The sequence below is a fragment of the Camelus ferus genome, chromosome 20 (assembly GCF_009834535.1).
Source record: "Camelus ferus isolate YT-003-E chromosome 20, BCGSAC_Cfer_1.0, whole genome shotgun sequence".
Lineage (NCBI taxonomy): Eukaryota > Metazoa > Chordata > Mammalia > Artiodactyla > Camelidae > Camelus > Camelus ferus.
The window spans coordinates 5,048,020-5,069,490 of NC_045715.1; the positions used below are offsets into that span (position 1 = coordinate 5,048,020).

The 21,471-nt window shown below is 41.8% G+C and overlaps 1 protein-coding gene and 1 long non-coding RNA gene across 2 annotated transcripts in view; both read left to right on the top strand.

The window, feature by feature from the left end:
* Window positions 1-2,360: 2,360 nt before the first annotated feature.
* On the top strand, window positions 2,361-16,837 carry SNRNP48 (small nuclear ribonucleoprotein U11/U12 subunit 48). Its single transcript, XM_032462469.1, is given in 10 exon segments — window positions 2,361-2,576; window positions 5,086-5,199; window positions 5,450-5,510; window positions 6,300-6,374; window positions 10,849-11,037; window positions 11,691-11,812; window positions 14,084-14,172; window positions 14,476-14,494; window positions 14,496-14,641; window positions 16,635-16,837. Coding segments are annotated over 10 exon segments (1,020 nt in total). The 5' UTR covers window positions 2,361-2,420; the 3' UTR covers window positions 16,684-16,837.
* Window positions 16,838-21,045: 4,208 nt separating this feature from the next.
* The window catches only part of LOC116658185, a 74,010-nt gene continuing 73,584 nt past the window's right edge, over window positions 21,046-21,471 (top strand). Inside the window, exon 1 of the long non-coding RNA XR_004313398.1 lies at window positions 21,046-21,136. This is a non-coding gene — a long non-coding RNA (uncharacterized LOC116658185). The remainder of the gene's footprint in view (window positions 21,137-21,471) is intronic.

Genomic DNA, 21,471 nt, shown 5'->3' on the forward strand with positions numbered 1-21,471 from the left:
TGTAATAGAAAAGGAAGGCAAATACGTGATAAAGGCTGTGTTGGAAGAAATAAAGGCAGATCTGTAGACCAGAGCTGGGAAGCTGCATTAGCGCGGGCTGCTGTAACAAGATACCACAGACTGGGTGCATTAAACAAACATTCACTTTAGTACGGTTCTAGAGGTTAGAAGTCCAAGACCAAGGTGCCATCGGGGCTGGTGTCCAGTGAGGGCTTTCCTCCTGGCTAACAAGCAGCAGAGGAGTTCCAGGGTCTCTCTCAATTTATAAGGTCGCTAGTTCTGTCACGTTAGAGCCCCACCCTTCTGACTTCATTTAACCTTAATTACCTCTGTAAAGGCCCCATCTCCAAATACAGTCATGTTGCCGGTTAAGGCTTCAATATATGAATTTTGGGGGCACACAATTCAGCCTACAATAGAGGTCTAACCTAGAACAGGCAGCAGAAGACCTCTTTAGGAACATGGTGAGCCAACAGATAAACGTACATCCATGTAAAGGAGTCCTTTGGCTTGAAACAGTCCACCCACTCCAAGCTGCTGCCAAAGTTGTCAGTTAAGGTCTGAGATGAGAGGGTTGGGTCCTGGAGAGGACATACTTACCCTGGACTGAGTTTGGATTTGGTTCACATACACTGTACATCCACAGAAAAGGGAACCATATATTAAAATTTTCAATAGCAGTCATCACTTCACATCCCAAAATAGTCTCACATTTTCCAGGAGGCTTGGCTAACTATGTAACTGCAAATAAAAAGGATGCGGTGGGCAGGGTATAAATAAATTACTTACCACACATCCACTTGTAGCTACTGGCCTATTTCTGTATTATCATCATTTATTTATTTATCCATTTATTCATTAGTGACAGAACTGTGCTATTTGCCTTTGAAAATAGCTGTTCACAAAAATTTCCTTCATGGTGGTGTTGGGGGTTTTTTGGGGTGGGTGGGGGGGCCTGGAGGAGACAAGTGCAAAGGAAGGCAAAGATTTGGCATCAGGCTTGAAAAAGAAAAATAAAAAATAACATTACAGGGATTAGATACTGGGAGTTAAGGCCATTTGGGGAAAACAAAAGGGCTGATTCCAGGTCTTGGGTAGCAAATGTACAAAGTACACCTGGGTTAATCAAAGCAAGGAGGTCCTCAAGGACTAACAGAGACATGTCAAAGAGACATGGGTGGTTATAGTGGTTTCCACTGGTCAAATTGGGACGACTTGAGCATCAACAAGAATTATATTAATGGAGTATGTAATAATGAATTTAAAACCCTTTAACACATAATAATTTTCTAAAAAAAAATAAACCCTTGATTCCACAGTGAAACAAACAACAAAATGAAGGTATGGTAAGAATCCCATCTAATAAATGTGGGAGCCATGACAGAATTAGAGAGTCGTCGTTAGTAACTCCTAATGTCATCACAGATTCTGTGAGGGATTGTGTGAGTTTGTTGGGAACAGAACGTTCCTACCGCCTTAAGGTATCATCCTTCAGATTACTTACCAACTACCAAGAGGAAAATGTACAATTACAAGGGGGCAACACAGCCACTACCCACACCAGGTGATCAAATTTAGCATCACTAATAGCAGGAGAATCTAATACATGTCCTCTATGAAACATGATAAAGAGGTACACACATCTTGCAAAAGTGCTTGAACTTAATCTAATCATAAGGGGGGAAAATCAGACAAATCCAGAAAGAGGGACATTCTGCAAGACAACTGGCTGAGGTTCCTGACAAAAATTCAACGACTTCGTTTAAAAAGGAGAGGGGAAGAGGCTGTTCTAAATGAAAAGAGACAAGAACCAGGGTTGAAAAAAAAAATCAAACGTCTATAAAAGGAATTTGGGGGACAACTGGGGGAATTTGAATATGAACTACATTAGATATTATGAAATTATCATAAATTTTCTTAGGTTTTATCATATATTGTGCTTATGTAGGACAAGGTCCTTAGGAGAGGCGTATGGACATTTTGGGGGTGAAGTATCTGCAACTATCAAAACAATTCGGCAAAAATAAGCGCGTCTGTGTCTGTGTGGTTTGTATAGAGCGCGAGAGAGGCCAAATGTTAGCAATTAATGAGCTGAAGGAGGGCTACGCGAATGCTCATTGTACTAGTGTTTTAACTTCTCTGTAGATATAAACCGTTTTTTCTTAAGTTTGGTGGGGCAGGGAACTCCGATCTGGGACGGCCCAGCGCAAACGCATCCAAAAACAGTTGCAAAAGGCAGGGACGTCTGGAAGAAACGGAAGAGACGGTCCAAAAAATGGCTTCCGCCCTTCGCGGCGCCCTTCCCTATTGGCGGCCCCCGTCACGTGGCGACGTGGCTCCGCCCACAGTTCCCAGAGGCCCGTGCGCGCCGCCGGCGTTCCAGCCGCTTCCTCCCGCGGGCGGACGGACGAGCGGCAGCCATGGAGGGCGAGCCTCCGCCGGTGGAGGAGCGGCGGCGGCTGCGGGAGGAGCTCAGCGAGTTCGTGGAGAGCTGCTGCCGGACGCTGGAGGAGGTGACGGCGTCTCTGGGCTGGAGCCTGGACCGGCTGGACGCCGGGGACGAGGCGGCGGCGGAGGTGAGGGGCGCGGGGTCCTCCCGGGGGCCCTCAGCCTGGGGTCTCCCTGGCGGCGGGGGAGGGGGGTCCGCGTGGGACCTTGTCGAGAGGGCGGGGGCCCGACTTCTGCAGGGCCGCGGGGTACGCGGATACCGGCCTGCGGCGCCCCGACGGCCCCGGAACGCGGTCCGCGCGGGCCTCGCCCCGCAGGAGCCCGGAAACCGCGGTGGGTGCGGAGCGGGTGGCAGGGCTGCGGTGTGATTCAAAGTACGTGGGCGGGCCTCGGAGGGCTGCTCGCGGGCCACCGGCGGTTTGCTTTGTCATCTGTCGCACGGATTCCGCAGTTGCACCAGATTCGGTGTCTGGAGAGCCTGAGGATGCAGTTCACCCTTTTTCTGCCTTACGGTTGTGCAGCACGGATTCTAGGATTATTAAAGGATTTCACCAGGAGACGGTGCTAGCAACTCTCCTGGACGTTAGGATTGCTTTGGGAAAAGATGTAGGCAGGTGTGTTAGGGTGAACAGTCCTAATTTTGTTTTTGCCCTCAGTGGAATGGGAGGAAGTGAAGCGCTCTCGTGTGGGATAATTCATGATCTCCGCTGTTCTTTCTGCGTTCACCATGCTGTCATAATTTATCTCAGGTTTAACTAACATAACTGATTCCCAAGAGGCATTAAAAGTATATTTGATTTATCTACAAACCGCTCACATTTGTTGTACTAAAAAGGTAGTGGAATTAAAAAAATTGTTTAGAGCCATAGTCAAAGTTGTGAATTCCATTGAGTGGGGCCTCCCAAGCCTTTTCACACCATCCTTTACACAGCATTGTAGTAAATTTAGTTTTCTTGTATTAATACTTAAATAGCGCTTTGTATCTGCCACTTACTGTACCTTACCTCACTTAATACTTGTAATTACCCTGTGAGTTAGGTAGATACTCTTAGCCGCCTTTTACAGTTGAGGAAAGAAACCCAGAGAAGTGGTAATTTGTCCACGGACACACTGCTAGTAAGTGGTAGTTAGGATTTGAACCCAGGCATTTTACTCCTAAGAGTCTGTGTGCTTAATTGCTGTCCTGCCTTTGTAAAGCTCCTTTCTGAAATTCCAAAATTCTGACAATCAGCTGTCGATGTGTACCTGACTTTTGCAAAACCAGTATCTGATATTCAGGAGGGTGACTGGCTTAAAAATCCTTGTAAGTGACATCATTCCTAGACTTGGTGCAGTCTGGCAGCCAACCCATCTTCACTTTCCTGCCAGCGTGTTTTATACTGAAGTGTGAACAGCAGTCACAGTTCCTGTCCTCACGGAGTGGACCGTCTGGTGGTGCTGAGGGGGAATACAGAGAAATCAGCCATTATGCTATAATGGGACAGAGTCTGTGATGGGTGGATTGGAATTGCTGTAGGGCAGGTTATTGTAGGCGTGGTGGGACAGCCAAGACGTTCTGGATAAAGTGAATTCTAGGCTAACAAATAAAAAAGGGAGCTGAGTTCGCTAGGGGAAGCACAGAGAAAGCATCAACAGCACGTGTCACAATCCAGAGACAAAGGTGTGCACAGATCCGGAAACCCAGGTTGTTAAGGATAGTTACGGGCATAGGATGTGAAGGAGGCGAATGGTGGTCCGTAGGGGCCAGAACTTAAAATTCCTTGTGTCAGCCGTGTTAAGGAATGTAGATTTTTTCTTTTTTGAGAGGGGAGGAGATAATTAGGTTTATTTATTTATTTATTTTTAATGGAGACACTGGGGAGTGAAGCCAGTACCTCCTGCATGCTGAGCACGTGCTCTACCACGGAGCTGTACCCTCCTCCACCAGGTTTTTTTTTTATATGAGAGCAGTGGAAGAGGCATGAATGTATTTTAAGCCAAGATGTCATAATTGTATTTGCCTTTTAAGAAAATAATACTTGGTTATATTTATTGAATGCTTGGGGTGTTCCCGGCCCTGTTCGAATTGCTTTATGTGTATAAACTCTTGTATAATTTACTTAATCTTCACAGTAGCTCTGTGAGAGGTTCTGCTATTATACCCATTTTATAGATGAGTAGACTCAGGCAGAGAAATGTTCAGTACTTGGACTGAGTTCATACAGTCGGCGAGAGCAGGCCTGGGGTTCGAGCTGGCTGCATTGTGCAGCGTGGAGAGCGGACCGCGGGCCTGAAGTAGAGAGGGCCGCTACACGCGGGCTGTTGTAATCCAGGAGAGACAGCGCCATCCTGAATGGGGATGTGGCAGCGGGGATGAATCATGTGGCAGGATTTCAGAGTTGTTTGGGAGTAAAAAGGACTCGCAGGCTGCTAGGTGAAGTTGTCGAGGTGGTGAGTGTAAACAGATCTTTCAAGAATTTGACTTTGAAGGGGTTGAAGGGGCAGAGGCTGTAAAGGGGAGAGAGACTGAGGGAGTTTTTTTTTTAATATGTACATACTCTCACAAAGGGGTTTTGGGAGAGGCCTGCAGGAAAGGATATATAATTTTTTTTTTAAATTATGTACCCTTTTTTCTTTGCTTCTGTTTGATTTTTATAGGATGAAGTTGTGATATGCCCTTATGATTCCAATCATCACATGCCTAAGTCATCTTTAGCAAAGCACATGGTATCTTGTAGATTGAGGAAACTGGGCTATACCAAAGAAGAAGAGGTACCATATGTTTATTATGTATATGTTGTGTAATTCATGCATTAGTAAATTCACAATATTTGGAAGGTATGGTGTGAAGTTTTTTGACAATAGTCATTTGTGGGGTACAATGGTACTTGCCTAATTTTACAAATTATTACAAAGAAGTGTTTAAATGATAGTAATCTATTGTTGGTTTATGTTAAATCTTAAAATAGTTCATTGTCTGATGCTGAAGAACACTAAGATTTTGTGTTTTTTTGCTGTTTAGGATAAAATGTATAATTCTGATTTTTTCTATGAGAATGCGAAGATACCTTCAATTACTTTGAGTAAGTATTAATATAGTTACAATTTTAAAATGTCTTAGTAGAGATACATCTATATAGGTATTAATATTTCACTTTTGAATTATCAAAAGAACAGGTTTTATAAGTGCTTATGATTAAGAATGGTGTTTCTTACAGTGACACTAATTTGCTTAATCTGAAATTTAGAGATCAGGTGTATATTAATAGGCAGTGAAAACCCTACAGAGCTTTGTACAGTAGGACAGACGCCTTCCTTCTTGGTTATAACACAAATCTGGCCACACACATAGTTTGAAGATAGAACTGAGGACGGGAGTGTGTTCCAAGTGTTCATAGCATACATAGAGGTTAAAATCTTGGCCTCTGGAATCAGAATATCCTGATTCAACTAATTTTGTCACTAATGGATGTGTGACTTTCAGCAAGGTAATCTGTCACCTAAATTTCTTTGGGGATGATGATAATAGCACCTTTGTGAGGGCTGAATGACACAATATGTGTAATGTGGTTAGAATAGTGTGTGACATTTAACTGGGATTCAAGAAATGTTAGATATTGTAACAGCCACTGTGTGTGTTTGATTATAGCGTTTTCTGAACGACTTGAAGTCTGGTTACTTACTGGGTTCTAGCTAGATCTGAAAGAATTCTGCATTCAGATTACCTAGGCAACATTGTGTGTGTTTCCTCTCTTAAGATTCTGGAAGGTTTCTCAGTATGCCCGAAGAGTCTGGACTGGAACTCAGTTAATAATTTCATTGTAGGCACTGATGATTTGTGTTTACGGATTTTATTTTATTTTTTTGGACAGATAAGGACTCACAATTCCAGATAATTAAACAAGCTAGAGCTGCAGTTGGAAAAGATGGTGATTATTCTAATCAAAGTAAGTGGCATCATAGTTTGAGCTAATTAATTAAACTTTTTCTCCCATAGCACATGTTACTAATTTTCAAGAAAAAAACCTTGTGGAAACAGTGACATGGGAAAGATTAAGTTTTACATTTGACATTAGACTGATATGCTTGGTGTCTGCTTCATGTGTTAGATATATTCTGCCCAAATACACCAGAGTCTCACAAGGACACTTTTAGCTCGGGGTTCATGCTTTAGAATTACCTACTAGGTGAGATTGCCTTGTAAATAATTTTTTAAAAATTGTGACTATTTAGTAAATATATCCCATTGAGTAGACTGTCTGAGATTTCCTCTCTCTCCTGAGAATTAGCCCAATGTTAAGTGTAAGAATGTTGAACTGCAAAGTAAAAGGAAAGACAGGCGAAAAGAGACCAGTTTCTACCGCCGCACCTCGGAGTAAAGCATGTGTGCAGTTTCATGTAGAGTTTCCGAGGGTTTGTGGGTCCCTTCCTGCCCAGCTGTGGACCTGGGTTAAGAGTTTCTGCCTGGGATGGAGTTTAGCAGAGACTAGGTTAGAATTTTAAAGTTTGAGCTTTTAGGAAATTTAAAGAAAACTTAAATCCTCAAAATCCTAGAAGTAAAGGAGTAAATGGAGTTAGTAGATTTCTGAACCAGGTGTAACGTGCAGCCAGAGCGTGGCCGGCTCCTTTCACGAGGACTTCTCCGTTGTCTTCTCTGAGCCTTCTGCAGGCAGCCTTCTCTGGACTTCTGACCTTTTTTCTCCCTCACTCCTCTTTCTAGCTGAGTTACGTTCACCAGCCCATAGTTAGGGTTTCTTTTCTCGCTTGCTGATGTTCAGGGTTTTAACCCGTTGTGCTAAGCCAGTATCTGGGCTGGATTTCTCCCGCAGTTGCACTGGGACTTCAGAAGGAGGGAGTCTCCCACCCCTGGTGTACGTCACACTGGTCCCGTATAACAGCAGAAGCATGTGTCTTGTGTTTCCTGTCCTGAAGGTCCCACTTAGTGCGCTCGTGCTGAATTCCAGGTTTTACTCTTAGAGGGAGACGTTTAACTCTCATCTTACTTGATTCCTGGGCTGTGGCCAGTGAAGCCTTTATTGGTTCAGTTAATGAACCAGTTTAAAAATCGAGATGTTGGTTGGTTAGTTGGTTGATTTTTGGAGGAGTTAAAGGACTTTATTTGACCTTAGCTAGTTAGATAGATTTACTGAATTTATTTTGGAGTTGAAAGTGAACTTGGAGATCATCTAACCCATCATCTGGTTTTGACTGATAAGGAAACAAGCCCTGTCTGATAGAGGTGATGAAGTTCTGGTGTGTTCGTTCTAAAAGCCCTCAGTACTTTTGTATTTTAAAAGAGATTCTTTTTTTCCGAAGCTCTTTTATGTATTTCACTGCTCTTTCACAACAGACTTGCGATAGACGGGACAAGTGTTTCCCCTTTCATATTAGGTGACGAAATAGAGGTGCACAGAAGTGAATTAACACTTCTTTGCTATAATAGGAAAGCTGGGTTGAGAACCAAGTTTTGAATTTTACCGATTTAGACATTGAGTTTAGTTCTTTACAAAAGTGAAGAATTACTTTGAATAAATATTTCTTTCAATAGGTAATTAAGAGGAACTTTTATTTGGTTTTGAATTTTTGTAGTATCTTAAATTAAGATTTAATTGTTAAGAATAACTTTTTCTATGTTCTGTAACCCTCTTTTTAAAACTTTTGTTCATCTTATGTAGAGTTCTGCAGTTTCTCAATAGAGATTATTTTTTGTGGCCCACTTAATATCTTAACACATTTAAAATTTTTTACTTCAGGACAAAAATCTCTTTAATGTCTTATTGATGTTTACTTTAATGAGAGAATGAGTAACAATTTTACATTTTCCTGTTTAATTAGTATTTTGTTGGTTATGCTCTAAATTGTAAGGTTTTTTATGTTTTCATTTCATCAGTCATATCAGGTCTGAACTCAAGGTATAGAATTCTTAATCTGTTAATCTTTGTGAAAGCTTGAACAACCATTAGGTCTGTTTACTTATTTATAGATACAGTTTGGTTAATTTTATAACCAGGATATTAATTTCAATCCCAAACAATCATTTTATCCTTTAGTGGTTTATCTTTTTCCTTCAATGTTAAAGATTCAAGTTGCTGTGCTTCGATTTCATGGCGTATGTCAGGGTTGTGGCCTTGATTTGAACATCACTGTACCCTGCTAAAGAATCCTGAAGAGACAGGATACGATGGTTCTAGACCTAATCTTTTACTACCACTTGTGAGACTTTTACAGATCATTTTACTTCTATGGGCCTGATTTTTTTAGTCTCTAATGTTAGGAAGTTGACTCTGTGTGAATTTTCTGTAAAATTCTGAATTTGTATCTTTAACACAAGTTAATATGAAGAATGAGAATTCAGATTATTAGAAAAGTAGATTAATGTTTCAGTTTGGGGCGATGAAAACGTGGAGATGGAGAGAAGTGATGGTTGCACAACAGTGTGAATGTACTGATGCCACTGAAACGTACACTTAAAAATGGTTAAAATGGTAAATTTCATGTTATGTATATTTTACCACAATTTAAAAAAACTACTGTTAAAAAAAGAGGGTCGCAGAATTAGTACAATTATAGCTCATTCAGATATACCTCTAAATGGTATAGAAACATTTGAACATTTACATTTTATGGAAATGTAAGGTTATTTAAGTGTGTTTATCCTTTTTTTGTCAGAAATATCTGTTCTGAATGATTTGAATGCAGTTTGTTGTTTAACTTTTCCTGTACTTTTTCTTTTTCAGTAATTGGGGTGAGTATAAAGAGGAATTAGGAACCTGAATGTACTCCTTATTTAAAGATATGCAGTATCCTTTTTGCAAATGATATCCTTTTAAAAGTATTACTCAGATTGCTAAACTATCTTAATCACTGTCACAATATTTCAGTCTTGATTTGGAATTTTAGTTGAATTTCAAAGAATTTAAGTATCAATCTTCAGCATACAGAGATTTAAGATGAATAAAGAAAACTCCAAATATTTTAAGGAGCAAATTGTACTTCTTTGTTTAAAAAGAATGTGGAGCTTGTTTATAATACATTAGTGTTTTCTAATCTTTATATTTTTCTCCCAGAATATGTAGCCTATATTCAAATGAATCTAGTTTATCAAAGCTAACTTATTTTTAGATTGCAAAATTAAACGTTTTAACATCTGACTGCGTAAGAGGGCTTTTCCTAGTGTCTACCAGAATTAGAGTAAGATTTGATTGAAAGGGAGGGAACCCTTCCGCACTAATTCAGAACCCCTCTGCTAGTACAGATGGTCGTGTCCGTAGCTGTTAAACCATGGGCTCAGATTCAGTGTAGCTCTCCTCTTAATTTGTAGACAAATGTAAAGCCATCTCTTTTTTTTTGTGTTCATAATATGCCCTTATTTGAATTTTTGTTTTGCCTATCTACCTAGGAAGTCAGTGGGGTCAGACTTTATCAAATATGAGTATCTGAGAGTAGCTACAGATTTTACATTGTTCTGTGAACCTGAGTTAGTACTTCCAGGTAACCTAGCAAACACTGAAAGGATTCCTTTAGTAGCTCATGTTCTTTGTTTACATTAGTGAATAATGAAGTCTAGAAAGAATTGTTTTAAATTGCTTTATTTACAGTTACAATAATTTTTTTATTTCTTTGAGAAAATTTGAATCTCAAAACAAAAATTTTCTTCAGTGTTTAATACATCATATCAAGGTATTGTATTTACTCTTTCTCATTAATGAGCAGATTTTAGAAAGTTTTGTGACTGTGGGGGGTGCTGTTAACTTTTTGCAGTTAATTTGGGGAAGCCAATATGCTTCCTCTTTGGAAAATTAAAACAGGTTTAGTCTCAGTCTGTTTTTCTCTGGTCTGAGGAAGTTTCAGATTTCTGCTACTTAATTATTTTTTGGTCCCTTGTGCTAAGTCATTGCACAAGTGAAATGCATTTTGAATATGGAGCATCTAGCTTGATGTCTCTCATAAATTTTTTTTAATATATTTTTCATGTTTCTATAGTTTATTTTCAAAGGGACTATAATGTATATTACCTATTGAAAGCATTTTTTCCCCCATCTTTTATGGGGAAAGCATATAAACAGAAAGAAAATACCTGCTTTTACAGGACGGGTAGCCTTTTAAAAGGTTTTCTTATGAGCAGATTGTCTTATGGTTATGACTGGCTGCCTTCGTGGGGTCTGTCTTACTGCGTATTGATGGAGAGAGTGGTGAACGTCTGCAGTACATCCTTTCTGTGGACAGAGCATTCAGGGTAGAGTCAGTGCTGACCATTTATCACACAGGCTGATGTTCTGTATTTTTAGGGATTACTGTGAAGACAAATTGCTTGTATTAATGTTGCATTATTAAAGCGCATGTTTAAAGATAAGTACAGTAGATCTTAAATCCACAGTGCTTCATGTATTGTTTATTCTTGTGATTTTATTTTTACTTTAGGGATTTACTCTTCATCGCCTGTTGAAGTTCCTCTGAATCACAAACGGTTGGTTTGTGATCTGACCCAAGCTGATCGTCTTGCCCTCTATGATTTTGTAATCGAGGAGACAAAGAAAAAGCGCTCGGATTCCCAAATTATTGAAAATGACAGTGATCTCTTTGTAGACTTGGCTGCTAAAGTCAATCAAGGTTGGAGACAAATATCAGTTTCCTCTTTCTTAATTGTCCTCGTATCCTTTGAGTGTTATTAAAGTGGTTTGTCAGGCCACTTGGAGTTGGAATAGGATGGTTTTGTATCATCTGCTATTCACACATATATTAAGATGTTTACTTAGTGCTTGAAATGCTGCTCTCTGATTTTTATATTAAGCATGCCTTCCTTCTGTAAGAATGTTACAGCTGCTCTGTTACTTTTTTTGTTGTTAATTGAAGTATAGTCAATTACATGTCAGTTTCTGGTGCACAGCACAATGTCCCAGTCATGCATATACATAACGTATATTGGTTTTCATACTTTTTTCATTAAAGGTTATTACAAGATACTGAACATAGTTCCCTGTGCTTACAGCAGAAACTTTTTTTTTAAATCTGTTTTTATATATAGTAGCCAACTTTTGTAAATCTCAGACTCCCAACCTAAGCACTCTTATGTTCAACTGATGGCTAGAGAAAAGGCATGATATAAAAAACTTAGTCCATTTACATAATGTAGAATTTCCAGAATATTTTTGAGTGCTACATTAAAACATGTTGAAATATCAGATGATTATGGTGTTCCTGCTAATTCATAAGAATTTAAAGCTTCTGAGGATGTAATGATTTTATTTTGTTTTTTTGGTTAGATAATAGTCGAAAAAGTCCAAAATCTTACCTTGAAATCCTGGCAGAAGTGAGAGATTATAAAAGAAGACGCCAGTCCTATAGAGCTAAGAATGTTCACATAACCAAAAAATCATATACTGAGGTGAGTTTTACATAATCTTACAGAGCTTTGTTGAAAACAGAAATTTCCTTTAGATAGTTGTCGTCTGTCCTGTGGATTTCCACAGTTCCTTAGAGATTTTCTGAGAGTGGCCCCAAGGTAGCCACACCTGATTTATATCTGCTCCATCATTTTCAGACCCGCCCTTTACCAGACAAAGGCTTTTCGGGGTACAGAGACTTTTTATAAAGAGGTTGTACAGTCTTAGGAAAGTACCACTTTTGAGAAGATGATACTACATCATGAGAGGAGACCTGGGCTTGAGTTTTGATTCTGCAGTTTATCATTGGCAGTTTGACTTGGGCAAGTTATGTGAGCTTTCTAAGATTTAATTTTTTTCATTTTATAATAATACAGACTTTGCAGGGTTATTGTGAGAAGTAATTGAAATAATGCATGTGAACAAAGAAATTGTTCAATAAATAGTTACCTTTTTTGGGCAGAAATTTCAGTGTGCTTTTACATACTCTACTAAATATTTGGACTTAAGAAATGTCTTGGTATAAATTATGTATAATTTATAGTGTAAGATATATGTTATGTATATTATAAAATTTAATATCATTAGCTTCAATATCCATCTAGACTTATTTTCAGATGTCATTTAGTAGATAGAGTTGATGACTTTTTGGTACGAGTCACTTTGCTCCGACTCTAGAAATAAGTTCCTCATTGAATCTCTAGTTACCACATTATTTCTTACTTTCCTTTATATTTCACAGACCTTCTGTAATCTGGCCTCATTTTACCAAGCGTTTTCTTTTGTTTTAGTTGGGCATGTCTCTTAAACTGTATCTGATCACAGATTATTTCTACCTCCGTGTCCTAATACGTGTCATTTTCTCATCTGAAATGCTTTTTGTTTTGCTCTTTTAAATCTTGTTTGCATGAGGTGCTGTTGGCTCTGAGCCGTCTGCTGACTGACTGCACTTGCACTCTGCACCGCAGGGCTCAGCGCTTAACTTTATGCTGTTTTTACAATTGTGACCTCCTTTGGTAGAGTCTGGGACCATGCCCTCACCTTCGTGGTCTTGCGGCCCCTCCATTGCTTGGTGGTGTTTCTTCTCTGGTCTCATAACCGCGTCGTCAGGTGTCATTGTTGCTGCTGGTGTTCTTTACAGTTTTATGGTCAGCTTTTTTTATGGTTAACTTTTTGTTGTAGAAATACTCAGATATACACTGAAGTGGATGGAATAGTGTAATGAACCCTTAGACACACATCTCCCACCCTCAACCATTATCAGCATAAGGCTTCCTGTTCTGTTTATGTCCCACTCGCTACCTGTCTCCTCCCCACCAGCACTTGGTAATTTTAAAAACAGATCCCAGATATCTTTCCTCTGTAAAACCTGTGTTTACAGATCTTTTAGTGATTAATCATATTTCTGGTCATGGCTTTTTTTTTTTAACATCTTACTCATTCCTTGCTTCATTCTTACATCATTTTTGTTTGCTCTGAACTGGAACCTGAACTGACAGATGTCAGCAAAGATTGAGCACAGACTGTAGCCGCTGTGCACACATAGCACACGGCTGTGGGGAAAGCAGAGAGAAATGGCACCCGGCCCCACCCTCAGGGAGCTTGTTTAACAGGTGAAACAGACCTTTCAAAATAGACTGTTGAATACCAAAATAAGGTGAGATCAAAGCACGTGGGAGGGGGCAGTTCTGTTTGAAAGGTAAGATTGGTGTAGGCCTCACGGAGGAGACAGTGTTGGAGAGAAAGGGAGAAGCGGAGATGGGGCGAGGGCAGCACCGTGCACGGCTCTTCCCCCGCGGTGGACCTGTGCTGCGTGGGCCCTGGAGCCCGTGTCCAGTGGCACTGGGGCCTCACGGAGCTCAGGTAGAGCCTCTGGTGGGGGAGTCACGCGGGGCCGCCCCGGAGGGGCTGGAGCTGGAATCAGAATTCAGGCCCGTGTGGCTCTGCCACTCCCCAGGGGTGGGTCATGCACATCGTGACCCTTTACCCCTGAGTGCTTAGTGTGCGTTTCCTAAGAAGGCGCCGTTTCCTCGCAGTCACGGTGGGAGCGCCACCGCCTTCCTTCAGGGCTTCCACCTGCCCTTCACGCCCGGCGTTGCCCGTTGCCTTTCCCACGTTCTCTAAGCTGCACGGGTCCCGCTGTCCATTATGTCACAGCTCTTAGTAAATACTTGATTGACTGTTGTTAGCAGTGATTGTTTTCCTAGCTGTGTTTAGAGTCCTGATTTTTTGAACAGCTTTCTAATCTGAAATGCGGTCTTCTCTCCCCTAAGGTGATTCGGGATGTGATCAACGTGCACATGGAGGAACTCAGTAGCCACTGGCAGGAGGAGCAGGAGAAAGCGGAGGGTGGCCCGGAGAAGTACGTCGTCGCATCTGTCCTGAAAATAGTTCTCTTCTCAATCTGTGCCCTGTGATTGACTACATGTCAGCGCTTCCAAGTCTGTTTAGTAGCGCACTGTAATTCATCAGGACGCCTGTGGTTTCTTTATTTTACCAGAGCTGTAAAGCATATTATTAAGAGCTGTGTTTCTTATACGGAGTGTGAGGTTACCATACTCACTTAGATGCAGTCACTGGTCTGATGTGGAATAGCGGACTTCAGGCTGGTCTGCACTGGTGACCGGTGGTTAAAACTCACCCACGCGTGCTCTTCATGTTTCAGGAACGAAGACAGGCGGTCAGGCGTCGGTAGACTCCCGGCAGTCTGCGGGGAGCCATCAGGGTGCCGAGTGCTCCCGACACAGGAGGGACCGGAGCAGGAGCCCTCATAAACGGAAGAGACATCAAGAGAAGGATAAAGGCTGGGGCTCAGGGAGAAGGAGAGAGAGGTAGGTCTAACACGGCATCATTCGGGGTCAAATTGTTTACTTTTGAGAAGTAAGCACTTCCTTCTGTCGCAGATCGTGTTGAGAAAATGGATCGTAGGCTTAAAGTGGGGTAAATGATTGTTTCCGTTCGAATCTGCACAGCTCTGGTGACATAGCTCTCTATCCGCCTGATTGTTGCGGGTTTCGCTCTTTTATTACGTGTTTCCTAACCAGGACTTAACGAAAGTAACGTCTAAGTAGAAAGTTAACCGCATTAACAGAGTGTTTGCCTCGCTCTTTGCTGCTTCCTGCCTCCCTCTCTTGTTTTCTTGTTCCTTCTCTTTCTCCTTTTTTCTTTCTCGCTAATTCCTCAAAGGATGTTATCAAGTCAGAAGATCCCAGCTTTAGTGTCCGTCAGCTTCGCCCTTGTTAATATTCCTGATAGCATTTTGATGGCTGGAGAGAGATGAAGTAATACTGAAATAATGAATTTAGCTCAACCGCGGTCTGTCTTATACTCCAGCTGCTGCCTGGGCACCTGCCTAGATCTCAGGTGCATCAGGTGTGTACCTGAGCTCCCCCAGCACTCCCTGTCCTGGTTAAGGGATGTCCAGCACCTGCTCACAGAAGCTGAAAATCAGCGGTCACGTTAGATGCTCCTTTTTATTCCGCACTGTCTGGCCTTAATGTTGTCGTACCGTGTGCGCCGCCACCTCTCCGTCCTGAGTGCTGTCACCTGGAAGACGGTGGCCGTTTTCCTTGTCGTTCTGTCTCTAGGCTTGTTCCGTGTGGATCCATCCAATCCTACTACCAGAGTGAATTTTCACTTCTTAAGAGTCTTAGTGGTAAAGTTCACTCACATTCTTTAGAATGGCTCTCAAGACCTCCAGGATCAGGGCACCCACCTGTCTACCTTGTGTTTCACCCTCTGCTCCATGAAACAAGTAACTTCTGCTCTAGCCCGCCTGCCCGCCCCAAATACAGACAGTTGCTCATCCACACTGCTCATCCGTGCCTTCCCACATCATGTTCTGCTGCCTGGTGTTTTTTAAGCCTGCTTGGTAAACTCCTCCTCACCCTTTAGACGCAGCTTAGTCATTTCCATTAAGCCTTTTTTTCACTCATTCAAACAGAGCTGATGTTTTCCCTCTGGTAGCCACTCTGCCTAGCACAAATTTTTTATTGACCTTAAATGATTACTCTCCCTGCCAGACTGGGCTCTTTGGAGGCAGGTCCATGTCTTATTTAGTATTATTTGCACAGTGTGTATCTAATAATGAGCTCTTAAATGATATCTCTCCAGGACCAGTGGAGATCAGGAATTAGTAAGGTTTACCTGTCTAATAATTTTGCTCATCTTAGTATCATTCAGTTCATAGGTTTAAAGCTAGCTATGATTTAGTCTTTTTCTTACAAAAATGAAATATTTGATTAGTAATCCCTTTTATTCATTTAATGAATGATATGTGATAATTATGCACAAATTAGCTCTTCATTAGCTATCAGAAATTGGGCTCTTTAACTTCTGGTTTGTTAGTAATTTTTGACATGTCTGATCAGTCCCTGATGACTTAAATACATTCAGTACCCTCAAAATCTAAGTGTGAATAATTTTCCTTTAGAGATGATAAACTGAGTTGTAGCAGGAAATACTCCTTAATAGGATAATCTTTGCTGTCCACCCCTGAGATGGAATGAACTGTGGGGAGTTGAGACGGGAGCCAGGATGAGGAGATCAGACAGGGTCTGAATTCCTCCTGTGATATGTATGTTCTATTTGAAGTGAATTCTCAGGTCATCAACCACGTAGGTATATTCAGAGTTAGTTTTAAAGTGCAACTCCAAAGCGCAGTTTAGAAATCCATTTTGCTTATCTCCATCTCGATTTTGTCCTGTAGTTTTAATGATACATTTTTTATATTTACTCTTAAAAAAAAAATCACTGTTCTAAATGTATGCTTTAACTTGTTCTGGTTTATATCTGATAAAACTGTTTTCATCCCTTTCATTTCAGGGAAGGGGAAAGACATCATAGTCATAAAAGAAGAAAGCAGAAAATATAAATGGAGTGTTTGTGCATGTATTAATTATGCTTACACCATGGTAACCAATATGTTTTTTATCATAATTGCTTTGAGTAGAATGTGTTTATATGAACTGTTTAGTGCTCAGATAATTATTTTTCAATAAATACTTACGTCTCAAATCATGAGTACACAGTTATGTCCCAGAACTTTGTTTTCCTTACATTTTAGTAGATGATTGCTCCCTATTACTGATTTTGTTTCATTCTTTTTGATAATTTATATATCAGAAAATTCTTTAACTAAAGTCAATACTTAAACTATATAAATAATACATAAATGCATTCTCATTGTAAAAAATTAAACCTTACAGATAAGGCTAAAGTCCCCTTGGAACACTGTCTGTAATCCCTGTGGCCACCCCTGTGGTGACCACTACTTCCCACTCCACTGGTGAATTGTAATAGGGGAGAAGCACCTGAATATCTGTCAGAAGGGGAAAGGCCTGGCTAAATAAACTAGTATAGTCATGTGATGGATTACTATGTAAACTTAAAGAAATACAGTTTATCTGTGTTAACATGGAGAGATCTCAGAAACATGAAGCTAAATGAAAATAGCAAGTTTCAGAAACACATACAACTTACATCTAAGTGCAAAACAATACTGTACGTTTTCTGTGCCTCTATGTGTATGTAAATGCACTTTTAAAGGTTCAGAAGAACTTGTCCAAAACTCAAAACAGGGTTATTTGAGGGAGGAGGTATAGATGGGACAGAGAAACATGGAAACCAGGACTGGGGGGGTGGTCAAAGGAAACTAGCTTTATCTGTAATACATTAATTTTTTAAAAATAACGTATTCATGTTTTCACTTGTGAATTAAAAATATACTATTGTTTTGTTTTTTGTAAGTCAACTTTATTGAGGTACTGTTTACATACAGTAAAATAAATTCATTTTAAGTGTACATTTCATTGAATTTTGACAAACGTATTCCCCCTTCCTCATGTAGTGTGAGGAAGAAAGAAATCCTCGTTATGTTAAGCTCCTGTTAGTTCAGGAATAATTTGTTACCAAGGTTATCTTAACTATTTCGTGACTCTGTGTCCTTTTTTAGTGTAGCCCTAAGTACCTTTCGTGGGCTGGGCTCTTTAATGAATCCAGATGACTTTGAAATTTTTGGTGGAACATCTGAGCTGGTGTAAAAGAACAAAAAACTAAAACTCCTATGGCATGCTTACATTAGAAATAAGGAGCCTACCTTAGTGAGGGTTCCATGTTGCTTTCTCACATACTGACTGAGTATTGGAGCTGCAAAGACCCTTTGAGATCATTCAGGTCAGTTAGTAGATACCACTGCTTGCGAATCTAAATCCATTCCTCACTCTTTCTTTCTTACTCAGGGATAGGGCCTCCTTGGGCTCAGGTGTGAATCCTCACTGGTCAGAGCTAATCATGTGACCTTATCCCTGTTGCCAGTGATTGGTTTAGAACTGGTCATGTGACACTATTCTGGCCAATGTTACATGAGAGGCAGTCTCCTAGGGGTTTCCTGGGAAAGGCTTTCCTTGCTTTGAAAAAGAGATTTCTTAGAAGAAAATCCACTTTGTCACCTCAGTACATGGCTGTGTGAAGTGTGAAGCTTGGCCCCGGCAGCCATTTGTGATGGTGAGTGGAATCAGCAGAAGACGACGGACCAACACACTGAAGACTGCAGGGTGGGGGGAGCCTTGGTTCCTGATGACTTTGTTGACACTGAATAAATCAACCCTGGGAGACCCCACACCTGGACTTCCTAACACGTGAGATAAAAATATCCTTATTGTTGAGTCACTGTTAGCCTGAAACCTGCTAACTGCCCTGGTTTTACATTTGACAGGTAGAATCTGCCAGGAGATGACTTCAACTTTGTTCTGCTATTTGTAAATTGTAGAAATCAGTGTATAAAATGTTATCACTGCTTTTTTTTTAAAACAGCTTTATTGCTATAATTCATCTAACTGTACATTTCATCCATTTGATGTGTACGATTTGCAGGTTTGGTGTATTCACAGAGGTGTGCGCCTGTCACCACAGTCAATTTTAGAACACGTTCATTGCTCCAGAAAGAAACCCTGTACCAATAGCCGTCCCTCCCGGTGTTAGTTTGCTTGGGCTGCTGTAACAACGTACCATAGACTGGGTGGCTTAGACACAAATTTAGTTCTCAGTTCTAAAGGCTGGAGAGCCCAAGATCAAGGTGTTGGTCAAGGTAGGTTCCATCCTGAGGCATCTCCTCTTGGCTTGTGGGTGGCTACCTTCTTGACGTATGCTCACAGGACCTCTTCTTTGTGCATGCTCAGGAAGAAAAAGCATAAAGTGGTGTCCCTTCTAAAAGGGCACCAATGCTATCACCTGAAGGAAGAGATCTCTGAGGAGCAGCTGAAACTCCCAAGAGCAGGAGTTGCCCGGTCATCTGACCCAAGGTATTCTTTCAGAAGGTCCCGGGTTATTAGAACCGTGGGATTCTCATACGCACAGATAAAAGCGTTTGTTACAAACAACAGGCTTTGGACAAATTAATGTAAACTCATTTCTTGCAATCCCCAGACATGCTGCCAGGGTGGAGGGCTGCAGAACCCAATAGCCTTTGGGGAAGCTCGGGCCGTGGGAACCTCTAGGGTACCCAGTGGCTGTGCGGTAACTGACGGGGTGGTTTAATTTCTCATCCACTGGTCCAGCATCGAGTGAAACAGGGATCACCTATTTTAGAAACACTTTAAACCAACCATTGAGGGCTGCTCTCCCACTTACGTGCTCTACCATATTTGGCTGATGAGACAGTCATTAAGTCAACCAAGAATGGTCATGATTGAGACTGGTTTGTGGGAAGAATTCTGTCTTTGGGTCCTAATTATTTGTGTAGACTGAAAAAATGAACGTGAGAATTGTGAGTTAGGTTTTATTCAGGGCAAGATGAGGACTATAGTCCGAGAGAGCATTTCAGAGGGCTCTGGGGAACTGCTCTGAAAAGGCAGAGGAAGACAGTATTACGTATGATTTTAGTGAAGCGGGGGAGAGTTAAGCACACATTTTGGCAGAGGCTTATGCTAGTCAGCGAGGAGCAGATGTCACTGTTAACAATTTCAGTGCATTTCTAGGTGAGGAGATACAAGAATTTGGGCTCATAAAATCTGAAAATTTCTCCCTCGGAAGGCTTGTTCCGCCAGTTTTTCCAGAGCACAGAGCGCCTCATTGCTGATCACCCTGAACTTTCAGGCTGAGTTGAAGATAAGCGGCTGCACTGAAGGTCAGCGGCTGCAGCGCCTCGTGATGTAATCCTTGCAGAGGCAGATGGCAAGTGCCAAGTTTTAACTGGCATTTGAAAGCAGGCGAATGACCCGCAGTCTTAGGAGGGGTGGGTCTTCTCTGCCTGCTGACTTCCGGTTCCCCCGACCCCAGCGCTCGCAGGGCTGCTGCACCGCAAGTGGCAAGGGACAGGCAGCAGCGTGTTACCTGGAGGGAGACAAACCTTCCAGTTTTTCTCGTTTTATAAAAGTTTTTGTCTCATGTGAAAGTGAAACAGCAGGTAAGAGGCTGACCAGCTTCAACTGGTTTTGCCTCCTTAAATACCTAGAGTTAGTCTACAGAGAGCACTGCGCATGTGCAAGACGGGACCGCGGGAACCGAGTACCTTCCGCCGCCGCCGCCGCCGCCGGAGCTCAGAGAAGAGAGACGCTGCGGCTGGAGCCCTTTAAGAAGGGGGAAAGCCTTCAGTGAGGAAGAGCTGGCTTCCAGCAGCACCGGTAGCTCGTGGGGACTGATTCAAGACTAACCAAGCCGCTTCCAAGTTTGAAATTCCCTGAACTCCTCAAGTTTTGCCCCCCACCCTGGATGGGGAGACGGCTTCGCGGGCTTCGCCTGCTGCGTGCTTCGCCCGTCAGCCTCACAGTATGCCTCTTTCTTCCCTCAGAAGCTGTTGCCACGGCATTGGCTTCGCTGTGAGTCAGACAGCGAGCATTTGCTTGGTAACAAGAGGTTGTAAATGCTCAAATTTTATCCTAGATATGTTAGAAACAAGGACTGTTTCTAAAGAAAGGGACTTCCAGTTAAGCAAAGATAACATTGCTTTTACGTCTAAAGGGATTGAATTAACAGGTTGTAAATCTGTGATTTCTTTTGTGCTTCTCAGAAAGACTGAGTGCCTTAGAAGGATGTTTTCATTGTATTTTACGGGCATTGAATGCTAAAAGGAGCTAAAATGGAACTCCATCGTTGAAGCGGGACAGAATCAGGTGGAACCAGTCAGCTCTGATATGTTTTCAGCCCTCTTGTTGGGAGAACCACCCCGAGGGCCCACGCTGGGGTGCTGGGCTGGTGGTCCACCGCTTTATCCAGGCCACTCCGACTCCTGCGGCTGCGGGAACTCATGGCCATCTTGGTGGGAATAACCAGTGCTCGAGCTGGGCTGGAGGGTGGAAGAGAAAGAGGAGGCCTGAAAGAAACGGCAGGTAAGAGTGGCGTTTTGGGATATATGAGGTCATTGTGTGGTTGAGTGCTGTTTGGAATTGGCAGTAATATGAAATTTGCTTTTTAAATATGGAAAAAAGCCCCCAAACAAACCCATGATTTGGAAGCAGCTCATGTCATTGAGCAGCTCTGTTCTCCCTGGCAAATCTCGCTGCAAGTGAACATTCCTGGGATCCACGCTGAGGTGGAAGTGGTGGCCCAGGCAGTCTGAGTGTTTCAAGATCAAGAGCAGAATTTGAAACGGCTGTTCAGAAACAGTACCCCACTCCTGCTCAGGGAGAGCTTCCAAGCCTCCTTTCACACGGAAGACGCTTGA